The 19,062-nt window shown below is 40.4% G+C and overlaps 1 protein-coding gene across 2 annotated transcripts in view; it reads left to right on the top strand.

Moving 5' to 3' along the window:
- The window catches only part of si:ch211-200p22.4 (phosphatidylinositol-binding clathrin assembly protein), a 136,832-nt gene continuing 117,770 nt past the window's right edge, over positions 1 to 19,062 (top strand). Inside the window, exon 1 of one of the 2 annotated variants that reach the window (XM_020917738.2) lies at positions 1 to 1,075. In XM_020917738.2, the coding sequence (XP_020773397.2) occupies positions 946 to 1,075 (130 nt within the window). In that variant the 5' untranslated portion in view covers positions 1 to 945. Of the gene's footprint in view, positions 1,076 to 7,605; positions 7,794 to 19,062 lie in introns of those variants that run through there. The other variant, XM_055156276.1, reaches the window with a different exon arrangement.

Here is a 19,062-nt window from a genome sequence, read left to right as displayed (position 1 = left end):
CCAGGCACCAGCCACAGTCCGACACACGGAGCTCCCACACGGGCTACACTTCACCCACACACCGTCACTGCACCGGAGCGCGGAGCCCCTTCTGACAGCCGCCCAACCACACCTCCGTCCCGGGAAGACTGTGCCCTGCCTACCCCCGGCCAGCACCTCCAACCGCAACACCCAGGGGAAGGACGGAAAGGGGGGGACTGTCTGGCTGAACTTGCCCCGTCTGCCGGCTTCGCTGCTCGGTCACAGCCTTGACGTTCTCCCGCTGTCTGTCTGGAGGCTGGAGCTGCTAGCCGCGCTGCTAACGAGCACCCACCCCGTCTTTGCGTCTCCTTTTGCGGGGAAAAAAGACACCTGTCCCGGCTGTCAACACCTTAAAACGCTTTTAAACTTTTCAGACAATGCGCTGCTCAATTTTTAACTACTTTTTACAAGACTTTTGCTCGTTTTTATCTCGTTACTTGTGAAATCTCGCATCTTATAACTTCAAGAAGGAGGAGGAACTGTTTTGCAACTCAATTTTTGGGACTAACTTCAGTATTTTGACATATTTTCTTTGTCGTGACGCTTTAAAAGTTACAAACCAGCCAAATAGCTATGATAAATTGTGGCCAAAAAGTCAATTTCAGTATTTATAAGATTTACTGGGAGACTCTTTACTATTTGTGCAAAGAAAACATTTGCTTTTGCAGCTAACACCAACTAGCTGGCTTTAGTTAGATTGCGAGTTAGATTGCGAGTTAGATTCCTGCATATTTACCAGGCAAGCTGCAAATCTGTTACACATATTTTTACATAGAATTGCATAGATTTTTTTGGGAGAATTACCGTGCCATTTTCGCTCGCTTTGCACAAGAGTGAAAGTATCGATCAGTGGGATTATTGTGCTGTTTTAGCTGATTGGAAAAGGCCAAACGAAAACGAAAGAAAGGGAAAGAGAGGAGAAATATGTCGGGCCAATCTCTCACGGACCGTATAGCGGCGGCTCAGCATAGCATGACCGGCTCCGCCATCGGCAAAGCGGTGTGCAAGGCGACTACACACGAAGTCAGCGGGCCCAAGAAAAAACACCTCGACTGTGAGTAGACAGTTTCATTTATGTTTGGAAAAATGCCTTTAAATGTCTCTATATTACGCTATTTTCTGATCTATGTTATGGAAAACATACATGAAGCTGTGTTTTGTTTCATTCACACATGTTTAACACATAAACCCTGCATACTTGTGATGTCATGTGCAGGGATGTGCAAAAATATTGAAATATCGATATATTGTATTGTTTAAATTGATGATACAGTATCGATATCATGGGCTGCTGTATCAGTATATCGCCGAGAGTATTTTTAGGTATATTTTATTTACTAAATAGATTTTGTGTAAGAGCGACAATTGTTTTGACATTTCTGCTGTTTTGAGTAAAATGGGTGTTTTTCATTAGTCTGATTCTTCAGTCGGTTTCACTTAGTGGAAACCATCTGACCTCGCAGCATTAGGATTCGTTCGCTCAACGGTAGGCGGGTACTTTTTTATTTAACAGTCACTGCTATTTGGTTGTGACGTATGTAATGCGCCAAATCCGGTAGGAAGAAGGACAATAACGTCTTTCCCCTTGATAAAATTCACCAAACATTCTCTTTGTTCCGGCTTTAAATCCTCGATCTCGGGAATCGTTGCCAACACAGAATGCCTGTCTTTGTCTACATCCATCTCGACCGCTTTGTTTACTGTTGTGCTGCATCACAAAAGGGACACAGACAGGCGCTTGAGTTTGACGTCATGGCTTCACAGCTCTTCGCTGATTGGCTGGTGCGCGGTCTACAACTTCCGGGGTTCTTGCAAACCGTCTAGTTTATTCTGATTCTTGACCTAGTCACTGGAGAAAAATGAAATTGAGCAGAGGCACAAGGTGGCGCCAACCTGGATAGTTTTTCATATTAACTTTGCACAAACTTAGTGGACTTAGTAGACTTTTAGTGTCACAGCCATGATTTAGTATCGAATAGATTTGAAATATAGCATATCGATTCGTACTGAATCAAAAGTGCACTGTTTTGAAAAGTGTATCGTGGCCTATGTATCAAGATATGTATCGTATCAACAACTTCTTAATGATACCCAGCCCTGGTCATGTGGTAATTCAGGACGTGCTCCACTGTGTTTTTAAACTCCATACACCTTCACTAGAATCATTTGGAAGATTTCAGTCAGGGCTTGTCAATCTCTACTGAACTAAAGGTAAAATTCAGCTGTTGAAGCTTAAAAATTACGAATACATGACATCACAAGGTGGAACAGAGCATTTTGAGCTTTGGAGATGTTGACATTAATAATAAAATGTTACGCAAACATGTGTGAATGGAACAAAACACAGCTCCAGGTCTGTTTTTGATGAGGTAACAGCATTATAACAAGGCTTAAGCTTAAAGCACAACTCAGTTTTGTGTAATATATGACCTAAAGAAGAAGACTGAACATGTTTTTTTCTGTTCTTTTGTATTGCACTATAATAAGTAGAACATTATTTTATATTCTGTGCTTTGTAAACCTCAATATTGATGTATAGCTGATTGCCAATGGAAACTGGTCCACTGATTTCCTGTTCAAAACTGCAGAAGTTGCACCTCTGCATAGTGGCATTTCACTCTAGCAACCAGCTGTTTAGTTTGCTTGTTTGTTTATTTTTAGTTACTTGTTTTTGTAGTTGAAAATGGCTGTGACATTTTTAAGAAGAGAAGATGTGGGCGGGGATAGGTGGCAGGTGAAAACAGGGATTTTCTGAGCATTCAAGTTTCAAGTACAGGAAAAAACTGGATTAGTCAAACGTGCGTAAAGCCTTCGAAGTGTGAAACTAATGATGACGGAGCACTTTTAGAACATGGTTAAAGGCTTAGTTGGTTTTACATAATACGCCCCCTTTAAAGGTGAAAGAGTTGGTTGCCAATCAGAATCAGTTTGTCAAAAAAATTTAGTAATCACTGAAAATACTGTGTACTTTTTTGTAACAGTGTGTGTCTTCTACAAGTATAGTTAATGTACCAGTAATGCTTGGAAGTTAGTTGGCTGGTTGTCTGGACTAAACCGTGATTAGACGAGGACTAAACCAGGACTAGACCAGGGCTGGACAAGGGATAACACAGGACTAAACCCGGACTAGAACAGGAGGACTAGACCAGAATTAAACCAGGACTAAATATGGGATAAAACAGGTCAAAATTAGAATTAAGCCAGAATTAAACCAGGACTAACCAGGACTAAACTGGAACTAAATCAGGACTAGAACAGGAGGACTAGACCAGGATTAGACTAGGACTAAACCAGGACTAAACCAGGGCTGAAGAAGGTATAAACAGGACAAAAACAGAATTAAACTAGGACTAAACCAGGACTAGACCAAAATTAAACCAGGACTAGACCAAGAGTAGACCTGAATTAAACCAGGACTAGACCAGAATTAAACCAGAACCAAACCAGATTTAAAACAAGACTAAACCAGGACTAGGCCAGAATTAAAGCAGGACTAAACCAGTTCTAAACCAGACTAGACCAGGACTAGACCTGAATTAAAATAGAACTAAACCAAAGGGGGTATTTTACTTCTATGTGATACGAATTACTAACACAGAACATACATAGAGCACCATGTTACCTTTTATTGTATTATTATTGTGCAGAATCTTAGAGTTAACCGTAAAGAGGGTTTGAATAGGGCTCAGGAGAGATCACTAGATTACTAAAACATGCATGGATGATATCTAAAACCACCTCAGGCACGTTTTTAATGAAGGAACAATGCTATAATCAGTGTTGGGAGTAACGTGTTATAAAAGTAATGAATTACTGTAATGCATTGCTTTTTGCAGTAACGCAGTAATCTAAGGCATTACAGGGAAAAAAAATAGTAATATTTTACTCAGTACAAATGTCAGTAATGCACGTTACAATGCTTTTTTAAGCATTGAAGTGGTGGGTTTTTCACCGCAATATCAGCAGCGGTGAAACACCAGAGACGCGTCCGCGTAAACCGTGACTGTAGGCGAAAGGACTGGAGCAGAATTCCGTGCTCCACGGGGCTAACCGCAACTGACGCCCGATCGCACCTTGCAGACACCCTGCTCCACGAGCTTGGGGTTCTCTCAGGGGCGGTCCTAGATTCCAAGTTCTAGTCCAAGATTAGTCCTGGTTTAGTCTTGGTTTAGACCTGGTTTAATCCTTGTTTTGACCTGGTTTAGACCTGGGTCAGTCCTGGTTCAGCTCTGGTTTAGTCCTAGTTTAGTCCTGGTTTAGACTTGGTTTAGACCTAATTTAGTCCTGGTTTAGTCCTCGGTTCAGTCCTGGTTTATACCTGGTTTAGTTCTGGTTTAGTCCTGGTTCAGTCCTGGTTTAGTCCTGGTTCGGTCTGGGTTTAGCTCTGGTTCAGCTCTGGTTTGGTCCTGGTTCAGTCCTGGTTTAGTCCTGGTTCGGTCTGGGTTTAGCTCTGGTTCAGCTCTGGTTTGGTCCTGGTTCAGTCCTGGTTTAGTCCTGGTTCGGTCTGGGTTTAGCTCTGGTTCAGCTCTGGTTTGGTCCTGGTTCAGTCCTGGTTTAGTTCTGGTTCTGTCCATATACACCGTAAAAGTTCAACATATTTTGGTGAGAGTAACTTAAAAGGAATACTATAGTAATGTAATGTCCTACATTTTAAATGCAGTAATATTGTAATGTAACAAATTACTTTGAAATGACAGTAATAAGTCATAAATAACTCATTACAGTTTTAAAGTAACTTGCCCAACAGTGCTTATAATACAGTAGAAAGCTCAAAGAAGTAAATTTTTGCATAATACGCCTCTTTAAAGAAATAGGATCAAAGTGAAAGAGTGGTTAGGGTCATGTTTAATGCTGTTTTATTACACTGTGAGCAAAGGAACGTGAAAGCTGACAGAGGCACTATTGGCTCCATCGGCTATTGGAGTTTTAGCGTTTGATTGGCACTGGCTTTTGGTAGGATTTCATGACGAAGCTTAAAGGGCCCATATTACGCCGTTTTCTAATCTATGTTATAACGTTGTTTCCTCATCACAAACAGACCTGGAGTTGTGTTTTGTTTCATTCACAGTTGGAACGGAGCATTTTGAGCTTTGGAGATGTAGACAGAATAATAATAAAGGATTACTTCTCAAACATGTGTGAATGAAACAAAACACAACTCCAGGTATTTGGTTTTTGAGGAGGAAACAACATTATAACACGGCTTAAAGCTCACAAGAGTCAATTTTGTGTAATTTGTGTTTTCTGGACCATTAAAGTACCATAATTTCCTCCACAAACAACATTTCCTGTCTTATTCTGCATAAAAAAGGCTAACCCTGTAGTTTAAATCTGTACAAACATGTTCTGAAGTGTGATTCTTGTATTTGTTTGTCAGTTCACATTTCAGTCTTTTTGTCAATTCTTCTGGACCACCACTGATGTGACTGAAGAAAGTGCATAGGACAGGTTTTCATGTTTCTAATTCTGACTTGGTTTGGTGCGATACTACCTGTGGTCAATATGTCAAATAGCTTTACATCAGTTAAGTGTCAGTTTGTGGAGAAAAGTTGTGAAAAAAGTTGCAAACTACAGGAAGTACCGCTGTGTTCTAATAAACTCTCTCTCTTATCTGTGTCATCAATACACAAAATTTATTCCGAAATGCTGAGAATGATTGAAAAACTGTGTTGTTTGTGAGTACAATTTAAACCTTCATTTAAAGGTGCATTGTGTAACTTTTCTGGTGGAGTCTAACGTGAAATGCTTTTCTCCATGGAGATGTTATTGCTTTGCTTTGGTATGGTATGAAATAGGGCTGTGCAAAAATATTGAAATTGCGATGTATCGTATGGTTTAATGTGATGTTACAGTATCGATATTGTGGGCTGCTGTATCGATATATTGCCAAGAGTATTTTTTTGTATATTTTATTATATTATTTTGTTACAGTGCTACAGTTTTGTTTCTTGTGTAGAGGAAGAAAACTAATTTATGCAGCACTTTTAACATTTAAATCTGTGTGTTTCATATTCACTTTGCACAAGTGGATAAATACTTTTAATATCACAGCCATGATTTAGCCTTTCTGTTTTATTGAACCGAATTGAATCGATTTGAAATATATCTTACAGAATCATATTGAATCTTAGCTCACTGTATCAAGTTACAGTATGTACCATATAGTGGCCCATGAGGTGTGTGTCATATCGGCAACTTCTGAATGATACCAAATTCTACTCTCTAGTCTCTCAAACTTTTCTATCTTCATGGAGACCAAACCAGTCCAAGTTACAGGTCAGATCTGTGGAGAGGGGACCCCGCTCACAGTCAGAATATAATTGAATAAATGTAAGGTAGAGCTGTTTAATGTCATACTGCGGAACATTCTAAGCAGAGCAATGACATATCCATTGAAACAAGCAGGTGACAGACCTCCAACCAAAAAGTTACGCAATGCATCTTTAAGTTAAGCTTTTGCATACATTTCTATTAGTCTAACTCATAACTATTGTGTAATTTAGACAAGTGTTGGCCCTTGTTAACATTATGGTTGCTATGTAACAATAATGGAATTACCCCAACACAACATGTCACAACTGCTGCTGCAGAAGCTCCAACGAAAGGCACTACTTGAAAAATCAAACTCCTAAACAGGAACGCTTATTTTGATCAGAGGCTCCTGAAAATGTGTTTTTTAAAATCCATTTTGTATTTTTTTTTTTTAGTTTTCAGACCATCTTGATTAGTTTTTGAGAGTGTTTGCTAATGTGTGCGTCACCATGGTAACTGCTGAACATTCCACCCTTGAGATACAGATAGAACACCCCAGGCCTCAGCTTGATGACCAGGACTAGATCAGAAGACAAAACTTGGTCTTAAACCAGGAATAAACCATGAATACCATAGTCTAACTGAGGTCACTTTTACAGTTAAACTAGAAGAGTTTTTGTCAATTCTTCAATTATTCTGTTAGCAATGTTTGTGAATGGATTTAGTCTAACCTGTTAGCTGCACTTATGTTGTGATTGTAAAAGTATTTAGAGCTGTAGGCTAGTTTTGTTTTTATATCATGAGGTTTCAGGTTTGTCATGTGAGCTCTGAATACCTTTGGAATGGCAGATCAACAACACCAACCACACTGACAATGCTCAGGCTGGACAAGGTGATAAGCCTGTTCTACAAAACACACAGTTTTGATGTTGTAATACAGCTGGTGTCAACATTCTCTGGAGGTGTGATGCTAACTGTGGGCACTGCTCTGTCTCATTAGACTTACTCATTAGACTTTTAGAGTTTTAATTTAACGCAATCTGACCGAAAAGAACTGACTTAGCTGGAATTGCAACAGGTGAGTTGATTTTTATTTTTAAAGGGCCCATCTCATGCAAAATAACTCTTTTCACATTGTATCTTCTGCACATATACAAGCACAGTTTGGGTTTTGAAACATCCATTACACAATAGTTATGAAATCTTACTGATTTCTTGGAGGCATCACAGACCAGGAACTATGAAAGTCCGACTATTGCTCATCCCCCAAGCCCGTCCTGAGAAAACACAGGCTCCGCCCTCCAAACGTGACGTAGGCTCTGAGTGAGCCGCCCTTCCTCCGCCCATCTCAGGGAGGGAGGGGGAGACAGGCGTGCACCCTGATAGTGGCAGGAATAAACTTTTATTCATCATGGAGATACAGCGCGTTCAGCCGCATGTGTTGGACTGGAATTGGATGAGGACTTGGAGGTGCACGAAGCACAAGCACCGCGTCGACATCAGCTGAACATTACTGATTGGTAAAGTATTAATAAACACTAGTAGATAAACTTATTATATCGTGTTCACTGCAGTGTAGAACAATGAGCTTATGCTGTCGCTTTGGTTTAGGTGTTCATGTGGGAATTGTCAGCCGATGCGGAGTGGAGGCGGTGGAGCGAGGGAGGGGGGCGGGTGCGAAGCGCTTTCTGCTATGTCAAATGCGTCATAGGTGTATCTGGCCGTGTCATCGTTGTAGCAGGCTTCAGTTCGTTGTCACGTTGGGGTTAGGGTGGCAGAAACACCCTGCAATTTGTTAAAAAAAAATGCCGAATCACTCTAAAAAACACTTCGGTGACATATAGAAGACCCACACATCACTCTTAGAAGGTAGAAAGCTCTGAACAGTTGATTTTGCATGAGATGGGCCCTTTAAACAAGTCCCTTAGCCAACAGTTTTTCACCTTTTCTGTTAAAAATTAAACTCCTCAACAGGACCATGAACTCTCGTATTGATCACAGGTTCCTGAAAATGTGCTCTTTAAATTTTTGGTGTTTTTTTATCTTGAGTTTTCAGATCTAAATACTTATCAGCCAGTGTTTGCGAATATGTGTGTATCGGGTCACCGTGGTAACTGCTAAACATTCCACCATAGGCATACATGTAGAACACCCACAAATTACCCCAAATTATCAATAATACACACCAGGGATTTCATATTCCTGTTACCTAGCAACCATGTGGTACACTGGCTCAAAACTTCTCTAATGTACTCAGAAATTATAACTTAAAACATCTTAATCTTGCAGAATTTTTTTACCTTTTGTCAAATTTTTGGATATAATTCTCCCTAGTGTGATGTCGCAGTATGTTTTAGAACTTTTTACCTCATGATTTTCAAGATATTTTTCAACTTTTCTTAACTACTCTGGTCTGAGAATTATGAAAAGCGCTTATAAACTCATCGCGGTGTATAATTAGGTGTGTGTGGAATAACTTTAGACCACTGCAAATGAACTAGTTGTGTTTTTCACGTTTTAAGATAGTCAAATTCAGGTACTGCGCGCCTTTAATAACATACTGTGTAACATTTCAGGCAAAGCTTTAACATCTCCATGGAAACCACCCAAAAAAGCTGCAGTAATCAATCATAATTTGGCATAAGCGGTGAAAGTGAGCAGTTCAAATGGTTTTCTATTTAAATCTATTGAAAAACGTTGCATTCACGGTCCAATAAAAGCAACTAATAAAAGAAATGAAAATAAAATAAAGCTGTGAGTCTGTCAAAGAGCCAGCTGCAGTTTAAGTGTGGAGTTCAGTCTCTATTAAATCAATGAGAATTCACAGTTACACAACAAGTTCCTGTTGCTCGCTCCACAATAGGGAAAACGAATCCGGTAAGACACGCCACAGCTGTTATGAAAGACTGTACATGAGGGGAGGAACCAGAACTAAACTAGAGCTGAACCAGGCCTGAACCAGGCCTGAACCAGGGCTGACCCAGGATTAAACCAGGGCTAAACCAGGGCTGAACCAGGCCTGAACCAGGGCTGACCAAGGATTGAACCAGGGCTGAACCAGGGCTGAACCAGGACCAAACCAGGACTAAACCGGGACTGAACCACGATCGAACAAGGACTAAACCAAGACTAAACCAGGGCTAAACAAGGAGTAAACCAGGGCTAAACCAGGGCTAAACAAGGACTAAACCAGGGCTAAACCAGGGCTAAACTCGGACTGAACCAGAGCTATGCTTCAATGCTCTTTCCATCCGATGCTGACTACAGAAGTCCCTAAACTAGGACTAAGCCCGTACTAAACTAAGTCTTAAAACAAGGACTAAACCAGGTCTAAGATAATTTTAAACCTAAACCAAAGCTAAACTGAGATTGAACCAGAAGTAAACTAGAACCAAACTAAAGCAGGTCTAAACTTGGTCTTAAGTCCAGGACTAAACCAGGACTAACCAGGGCTAAACCAGGGCTAAACCAGGGCTAAATGATGAATAAATGAGGTCTAAACAAAGGTTAAACCAGGACTAAATGAGGGCTAAACTAGGACTAAACCAGCACTAAACCAGAGCTAAACCAGGGCTAAACCAGGACTAAACCAGACCTAACTCTGCCAGACCTTGTGCCCTCTCCATCGGGCCCTGCATGTATAGAACTCCCTCTCTGTCCGGTTCTTTTAGTGAACTGGGCTTGGACTCTGGGCTCTTTCACTTTGCAGCAGCTCAGTCTAAATCATTGCTTCATCGATTTTTCTTTTTTGTGCCAACAGCAAAAGCCCAGAGCTCTGAGGTGGAGCCCACTCTCAAACACTGGAGTTTAAGGTTTAGTCTGGGACTGGCCACTGAAAACCAGGCCAGAAGAACACAGAAGAACACAGGAGACAGGCCAGGGCTGTTCAGGTTTACTGTAAAAAATATATTGTAATAGTTGTAGTAAATATAAAAATATAAGTAGTATTGTAAGAAAATAATTACAACTCAGGGTCGAACTAAAAAACTGGACTAAACTCAGATTAAACCAGGAGTAAAGCAGAACTAAACCTGGATGTAACTAGAACTAAACCAGGACTAAACCAGGGCTAAACCAGGACAACACTCAGATTAAACCAGGACTAAGTTTGTCTGACTGATGCCCTCTCCAGATTGTTCCATCGATTTTTCTTTTTTGTGTGAGCAGCAAAAGCCCAGAGCTCTGAGGAGGAGCCCACGCTCAAACACTGGAGTTTAAGGTTTAGTCTGGGAATGGCCACTGAAAACAAGGACAGAGGAACACAGAAGAACACAGGAGACAGGCCAGGGCTCAAGATATCACAAAAAATATCAGTTTTGCAATAGTGGCTAATAAAATAATGAGTATTGTAAGAAAATAATTATAATGACACAAGGTTCTTAACTGAAATGTACAGTTTTTTAAGTAAAATGTAAAAAAAATTTAAAAAGATTCTAGTTTAGGTTTAGTTAAGTTTTTATTTTGACAAGTTTGACTTTTAATTTAATTTATATTTAACTATTAATTTGAGTGGTTTAGTTCTGGTTTAGACTTGATTTTAGTCCTGTTTTTTTTAGACCTGGTTTATCCTGGTTGTAGTCCTTGGTTTAGTCTTTGGTTTAGTTCTAGTTCATTACTGGTTTTAGACCTGGTTTAATCTTGGATGCAGTCCTGGTTTAGTCCTTGGTTTAGTTCTGATTTAGTTCTGGTTCAGTCCTGGTTTTAGACCTGGTTTAATCTTGGATGCAGTCCTTGTAGTCCTTGTTTAGTCCTTGGTATAGTCCTTGGTTTAGTCCTTGGTATAGTCTTTGGTTTAGTCCTTGGTATAGTCCTTGGTTTAGTCCTTGGTTAGTCTTTGGTTTAGTCCTTTTTGGTTTAGTCCTTGGTTTAGTCCTTTGGTATAGTCTTGGTTTAGTCCTTGGTATAGTCCTTGGTTTAGTCCTTGGTATAGTCTTTGGTTTAGTCCTTGGTATAGTCCTTGGTTTAGTCCTTGGTATAGTCTTTGGTTTAGTCCTTGGTTAGTTTGGTTTAGTCCTTGGTTTAGTCCTTGGTTTAGTCCTTGGTTTAGTCCTTGGTTTAGTCCTTGGTTCAATCTTTGGTTTAGTTCTGATTTAGTTCTGGTTCAGTCCTGTTTTTAGACCTGGTTTAATCTTGGATGTAGTCCTGGTTTAGTCCTTGGTTTAGTCTTTGGTTTAGTCTTTGGTTTAGTCTTTGGTTTAGTCTTTGGTTTAGTTCTGGTTCATTCTTGGTTTTAGACCTGGTTTAATCTTGGAACGTACCTGGTTTAGTCCTTTGTTTAGTCCTTGGTTTAGTCTTTGGTTTAATTCTGGTTCAGTCCTGGTTTTAGACCTGGTTTAATCTTGGATGCAGTCCTGGTTTAGTCCTTGGTTTAGTCCTTGGTCTGGTTCTGGTTTAGTCTTGGCTCAGTCCTGGTTTTAGACCTGGTTTAATCTTGGATGCAGTCCTGGTTTAGTCCTTGGTTTAGTCCTTGGTTTGGTTCTGGTTTAGTCCTGGTTCAGTCCCGGTATAGTCCTCGTTTTAATCCTGTTTTTTTCTAGACCTTAGACCTGGTTTAGTCCCAGCGTTTCCAGACAGTGAGGTCGATTTGAGGAGAACTGTTGTTTATTTGATTTCTCTGTTTTTTTCATCTTTGTCCCTGAACTCCACAGATGTGTGTGGGCGATGATACCAGTGGGTTAATCATTCATCAATAAGAGATACACCAGCTACTACTACAATACTAGGGTTGATAATAAGAACCTAAGTGAAAGAAATAAATATAAAACTCCAACAAAAGATAAAAATGACCTTATGATGTCACGAAGAGGTAGTTTTCAGGTTAACAGCTCCTTTTGCCTTTAGGTCAGTAGGGATTCGCAATTTCAGGTCTGAAATTATCCAAATGATTCTTGTAAAGGTGAATAGAGTTTAAAAACACACAGTATTTCCAGTTAAAAAGAAGAACTCAGACTAAATATGCAGGGTTTGTGTGTTAAAGATGTGTGAGTGAAACAAAACACAACTCCAGGTCTGTTTGTGATGAGGAAACAACATAACGTAGATGAGAAAATAGCGTAAATTGGGCCCTTTAAATGTCTGAAAAGAGCGTTTTTGAATCATTGTGTACTATTGAGTTATCTGCGTTATCTTTAAAGCGTACAAACTCTATTGAGCACCATAATGTCTCCTGTATTGTTAGCTTTATCAGAGAGGACATGCTGGATGGGGCCTGTCACTGGAGCGGAGAGTTCATTTGAGAGTTGGTTAGGAGAGCAGTGGAGCCAGATGGCATCAAGCGCCATCATTACTCAGTGAACCAGTCAACCAGACTGATACCAAACACAGAGGGAGCCCGCTGTCCTCCTCTTTCTTATTTAAATTCATTGGCTGGAGTAAAATGGAGACGCCAAACCAGGGGAGAATATATGGGCACAGCCTTGGCACCGGGCGGAGGAGAGGAGGTTTAGACCTGGTTTAGAGCTGGTTAAGTCCCTCATCCAGCCCTGGTTAAATCCATGCTTTAGTCCTGGTTTATCATCTTTGTTTCATTCTAGTATAGCTCTAATTTAGCCCTGTTTTACTCATAGTTTAGTTAGTCCCTGTTTTACTCATAGTTTAGTTAGTCCTGGTTTAGTCCTGATTTAGTCCTCGATTTAGACCTGGTTTAATCTTGGTTTAGTCCTGGTTTAGTCCCTGCTTCAGTCTGGGTTTATTGCAAGTTTAGATCTGTTCTAGTCTTGGTTTAGTCCTGGTTTACTCCTCATGTAGTTCTGGTTTAGACCTGGTTTAGTCCTAGTTTAGACCTGGTTTAGACTTGGTATAGTCCCCATTTAATCCTGGTTTAGCACTGGTTTACGCTTGGTTTATTCCTGGTTTATTCCTGTTTTTCTGCTGATTCAGATTGCTTTTGTTTAGTCCTGGTTCAGTCCTATTTTAGTCCTAGTTTTATCCTGGTTCAGTCTGGGTTTAGTCCTGGTTTAGTCCTGAAAAGTCCTGGTCTAGTCCTGCTTTAGTCTTGGTTTAGCCCTGGTTGAGCCCTTTTTCCATTCTGGTTTAGTCCTCGTTTAGTCCTGGTTTAGCTCTAGTTCAGCCCTGGTTCAGTCCTGCTTTAGTCCAGGTTTAGTCCTGGTTCAGCCCTGGTCTAGTCCTGCTTTAGTCCTGGTTTATCCCTGGTTCCATCCTAGTTTAGTCCTGATTTAGTCCTGGTTCAACCTTCGTTCAGTCCAGCTTTAGTCCTGGTTTAGTCTTGGTTCAGCCCTGGTTCCATCCTGCTTTAGTCCTGGTTTAGTCCTGGTTCAGCCCTGGTTCCATCCTGCTTTAGTCCTGCTTTAGTCCTGGTTTAGTCCTGGTTCAGCCCTCCTCTTTCTTATTGAAATTCATTGGCGTGAGTAAAACCGGGGGGATTTATGGGCACAGCCTTGGCACCGGGCGGAGGAGGAGAGCTGGGGCACATGTCCTTGTTTTTCGCCCTCTCTTAAATGTAAATGATGAATCAGCTGAGCGGGTATGAGACTGGCACAGACCCAGAGGTGATTGCACAAAATGGTGGGCACAGGTTAAGTATGTGCCCGGACACGGCTCCAGTTGGAAAAGTCAATTTGTGAATGAACTATTTTAAAGTTTCATGCACCACTGAAAGAATTATGTTTTAATAATAGGATTCTCTTCAAAGTTCACAATTTAAAGAGCCCATATTATTTTATGTTCTGATCTATGTTATAATGTTGTTAAACAAACATACATGGAGTTTGTGTTTCATTTACAAATTTAACACACAAACTTAATATTAAAGCAGAGTTCTTCTCTCAAACTGAAAACTCTTCTTCCACCTTGTGACATCACTTGGTAATACAGGAAGTGCTTTACTAGAATCATTTTGATAATATCAGCTCTGGAGTTGTCCATTTCTACTAAGCGAAAGGTAAAATGTAGCTGTTAACTTAATCTAAAAGTATCACTTCATGACATCACAAGGTGGAACAGAGCATTTTGAGCTTTGGGGATGTAGACAGACTAATAATGAAGGGTTATTTAAAAGTGTGAAACAAAACAATCACGGTACATCAAAAATTGCAGCCTTTGTGATTTCCTAATTGCGTCCATTCAAATTACAATTTCTTTTTAGATTGTGATTAATTTTGCTGCTAATTTATGTCCTTATGACCACTTTTTGTTTGGTCATTTTCTTCAGAAGTGATTAGACCTTATAATTAGCTTCTCCTATCATATAAACCATTAACTTTCATTACATCATAACTCTCTCTCGGATTTTCCTGTAGGCCTCCTGTTTCCTGGCAACTCAAACCTCAGCATCTGTCCCTATTAAAGCTGGGGTACATCACTTTTTTTATCGTGAACGAGTCTTTTCATGTTTTCCTGCATTATAAGAGCAGCACTTTGGGACTAAATCAAATTATAAAGAATTCTATCGATCTCAACTCCTGAATAAAGAGCTTACTCACAAATATTTTCTACAAGCTTTCAGTCAGCATATTTTGAACTTTATTTGGTTAAAATGTATTTCAAACATCAGAAAGTCTAATACAAATTATCGCTGACTAGATAAAATAAAATAATGTAGTCAGAACTGAAGAGGTCTTTTGGAGGAGTGCCGAAACATATCTTATCTTATCTTAAAACTTTGTTCAGTTAAAGGTGCATTATGTAACTTTTGGTTGGGGGACTGTCACGGTGCTTGTTTCTATGGATGTCTTTGCTGTATATCTAGAATATTCCACAGTGTGACATTAAACAGTTCTGTTTTTCATTTATTCAATTACAGGTGGTTTTACAGCTCAAAAATACCTAGAAAAACAGGCATTCTGACTGTGAACAGGGTTGGCTCATCACAGATCTGACCTGTAACGTGGTTTGGTTTTAGAAAGTTTTACTGCCATACAGACCCACTTTTACTCTCTGGCTTTTAACCCCATGTGAGTTCTGTGGTCCTCTGTGTCTTTAATTTAACTGAATTTATTTAATTTATTTTACTTTTTAAGGATTTTTAAAAATCATTTTTAGCTTTATGCATTTTAACACTTTGTATTTATTGTTTTTATTTATGATTTTCTGTCTTTTATTGTATTAATTTGTCTGTGCAGCACTTTGGAAACTGTCACGTTTATGTTAAATGTGCTATAGAAATCAAGTGGATTGGATTAGATTGGATACTGCAAAACATTCCAGACAAAGCCATAACATTTCAATGGAGAAATGTATTTGACGGACTCTTCAACCAGAAGAGTTACACAATGCTTCTTTAATGTAGACCTATCGTGTTTGTATCGACTCTATAGTTATAATCTATGACACCAGTGTATCACTATGTTGTAATTTGAACATTTTAAATCACAATATTTATCTAAAACAACATCATAAAAAGAAACAAATCTGCCGACTTCCTCGTTAGAAAACTGTGGTGCCCGATGCGAGCTGACGTCGCCGTATACGCTATCACAACAAAGAGTCATGCAGCTGTTGGTAGGCCTGTCATGATAACAAATTTTGAAGTTCAATACATTAGTACAAAGATAAGTTGGGATAAACGATAGTATTGCAATTATACCACTAACACAAAGCAGGATAATGTCAGAATGTACAATTATTTGTTAATAATAAACCATAGAAGTGACTTATTCAACCTTGTATACAACTCAAGTCTTATTGTGATAGGCCTAGCTGTTGGCACCTCCTATAGCTGCACATCACTAGCAAGTCACAGAACGTACAAGTGGAGAATAAAGTAAGAACACAGCAGTACCGGTGGCCATGAAAACGGGCATTGATCAACAGTTTGGCGTTTTGATTAAAGATTGTTCGAACGTGCACAAATCACTCCAAATAAAATACAACTTCAAGAGGGCAAATGAGAAGGAGAAATGGTTATAAGGTGAGTAAAGTCTATTTTGCAGAATAGAACCACTGTAACAGAACTTTCTTTTGTTACAGACGACTGAGGTATTATGCTAATAATTGTTAAAAGTGCATTGTGTAACTTTTCTGGTGGAAAGACCTTCAAATGATTTTCTTCACTGAACCTGCTTCTGATCTCAGTGAAGTTGCTTTGTCTGAAATATTTCACAGTATGGTATTAAACATTTTTATCTTCACGGAGACCAAAACCAGACCAGGCTACAAGTCAAGGCAGATCTGTGGAGAGGTGACCCCACTCTCCACTGATCTGACTAAAACTGGCTTGAGTTCACTTTTTAGTATTTGACTTTTTACATCCTTTGTGCCATGGGCTGCGCTGATCTGTGGCTAGCCTTCATGCGACACCGCGCTTACACTCGTAAAAACGGTAAACCAGGAAAACCGTAAAAATCCCAAATCCCCCGACATGCATGATCGCGTGTCCTTAGAGGAAGTAGGAGAGGAAGATGGCGATAGAATGATTGTAAACACCGCCGCCCCGAACTGGTTGATGGTCCAGAATTGAAATAGCTGACCACAAGCCGAGCACACAGACAGCAAATTCCGAATGTCACACCAGAACGCCTGATTTTCTAGGTATTTTTCAGCTATAAAACCACCTGTAATTGAATAAATGTAATAAGGTGGAGCTGTTTAAAGGGCCCATCTCATGCAAAATAACTCTTTTCACATTGTATCTTCTGCACATATACAAGCACAATTTGGGTTTTGGAACATCCATTACACAATAGTTATGAAATCTTACTGATTTCTTGGAGGGAGTCACAGACCAGGAACTATGAAAGAGCGACTATTGCTCATCCCCCCGCCCGTCCTGAGAAAACACAGGCTCCGCCCTCCAAATGTGATGTCATCTCAGGGAGGGAGTTGAGACAGGCGTGTACCCTGATAGTGGTAGGAATAAACTTTTATTCATCATGGGGATACAGCGCGTTCAGCCGCATGTGTTGGACCTGGAATCGGACGAGGACTTTGAGGTGCACGAAGCTCAAGCACTGCGTCGGCATCAGTTGAACATTACTGATTGGTAAAGTATTAATAAACACTAGTAGATAAACTTATTATATCACGTACACTGCAGTGTAGAACAATGAGCTTATGCTGTCGCATTTGTTTAGGTGTTCATGTGGGAATTGTCAGCTGATGCCCACAGAAACTGAGTGGGGGAGGGGGGTGGGTGCGAAGCACTTTCTGCTGCATCAAACGTGTCATAGGTGTAGCTGCCGTGTCATCGTTGTAGCAGCTTTAGTTCGTTGTCACGTGGGAGGCTGGCAGAAATACGCTGAAATTTGTTAAAAATCCGCCGAATCAATCTAAAAACCACTTCGGCGACATGTACAAGGCCCAAACATCACTCTTAGAAGGTAGAAAACTCTGAAAAGTTGATTTTGCATGAGATGGGCCCTTTAAAATCATACTATGGAATATTCCAGGCAGAGCAATGACATATCCATAGAACCAAGCAGTTGATGGACCCCCGACCATAAAAGTTACATAGTGCACATTTAATTTCAGTCCTAATTTTTAACTAATCGTTTCTCCTCTCTTCTAATCTCTATAATTCGTCTTAATGCAGTGATGTTTGTGAGTTAGTTTCACAGTCTCTTACTCATGTCGTGTGTGTGTGTGAGGCTGTGTGCAGTGTGTTCTTCTTTGGCTCAGCCCCAGGACTCATAAAAAGCCCATTCATCAGTTTGACTGGTCACTCTCAGGGACGCTGTCTGGACTTTATTATTGTTGCACCATGTAGTTCGGACACATCACATTCAAGCTTCAAGTTTTCTGTACAGGTTGGTTGAAAAATGGGAGAAAATGAACAAAAAGTGGCTCCTCATTAATTCACCCCCCCCCCCCCCCCCTTCAGAGCACTAACACAACAGAATCTCGCTAATGAAACTACTGCACATCATATTAGTTTTGCCAGGTTGTTGTGTGCAGTTTTGTATCATGTTTTTCTATATTTCTGGAGAATTATCATGTGGGAGCATGGGTAATGTAGGCTTGTGGGCAGAGAATTACACAGAATCTTACAGCTGAACGTAAAATGGGTTTGAATAGGGCCCAGGAGAGATCGCTAAATTGCTCGAGCATGTATGGATGACATCTAAATCCTCTTCATGTTCTTGATGAAAGAACAGCGTTATAACATGGTAGAAAGCTCAAAGAAATCGATTTTTCACAATACCCCCTCTTTAATCTAGCTTCAGAGGGAATCGTTCAACAGCGTCGTCTCCTCCCTCCCATCACTAGCGCCCCCTGCAGGCCTCCTCTGTGTGCGTCAGAACCCCCGTGAAGATGTTTATTACCGACCGAAAGACCGTCCTGGACACGAGACTTGAGTTTACGGCTTCAGACTCTGCAGAGACTGAGCGCAGCATCAGCTTTTAACCTGCTGATGCCTCATATCATTTTATCATGTGTGCTGTAGTCTCCTAACACCAGCCAGCAGCCCTACACACAATACACTTTAGGAAATAGCATTAGATTAAAGTGCCTATGACAGATTGGTCTACTCATTTTACTAAAACACAGTTAACATCGTTATTTCTAGTTATTTAGATACTAACATTTCTGGTGTTTTTTTGTTTTCTACTGCTGTATTTTTTGGGCTATTGGGCGCGCTCTTAAGCCTCCAACCCCATCAAAAAATGCATGCCCCGCAATCCAGAGCGCCCTATACACTCGGGTGTCCCAGCATGACTTCAGTAAACTACAAAGCCGCACCACCCACAGCGCACACAAACATGCACGGAGCAGATAGCGACCGTACGGCGAAAAACACCTGCAACCACACTCATCACTCCACGCCGATGAGGAATAGAACAGAGGAACAAACCAAGTCACTGAGTCACTGCAAACACACCAACAATCCAGCGG

The sequence above is a fragment of the Boleophthalmus pectinirostris genome, unplaced genomic scaffold, assembly GCF_026225935.1.
Source record: "Boleophthalmus pectinirostris isolate CB_2022bp ecotype Guang Dong unplaced genomic scaffold, ASM2622593v1 HiC_scaffold_20, whole genome shotgun sequence".
Classification (NCBI taxonomy): domain Eukaryota; kingdom Metazoa; phylum Chordata; class Actinopteri; order Gobiiformes; family Gobiidae; genus Boleophthalmus; species Boleophthalmus pectinirostris.
The sequence above is the reverse complement of the archived record's forward strand: the minus strand, read 5'-3'. Positions and strand labels throughout refer to the sequence as shown.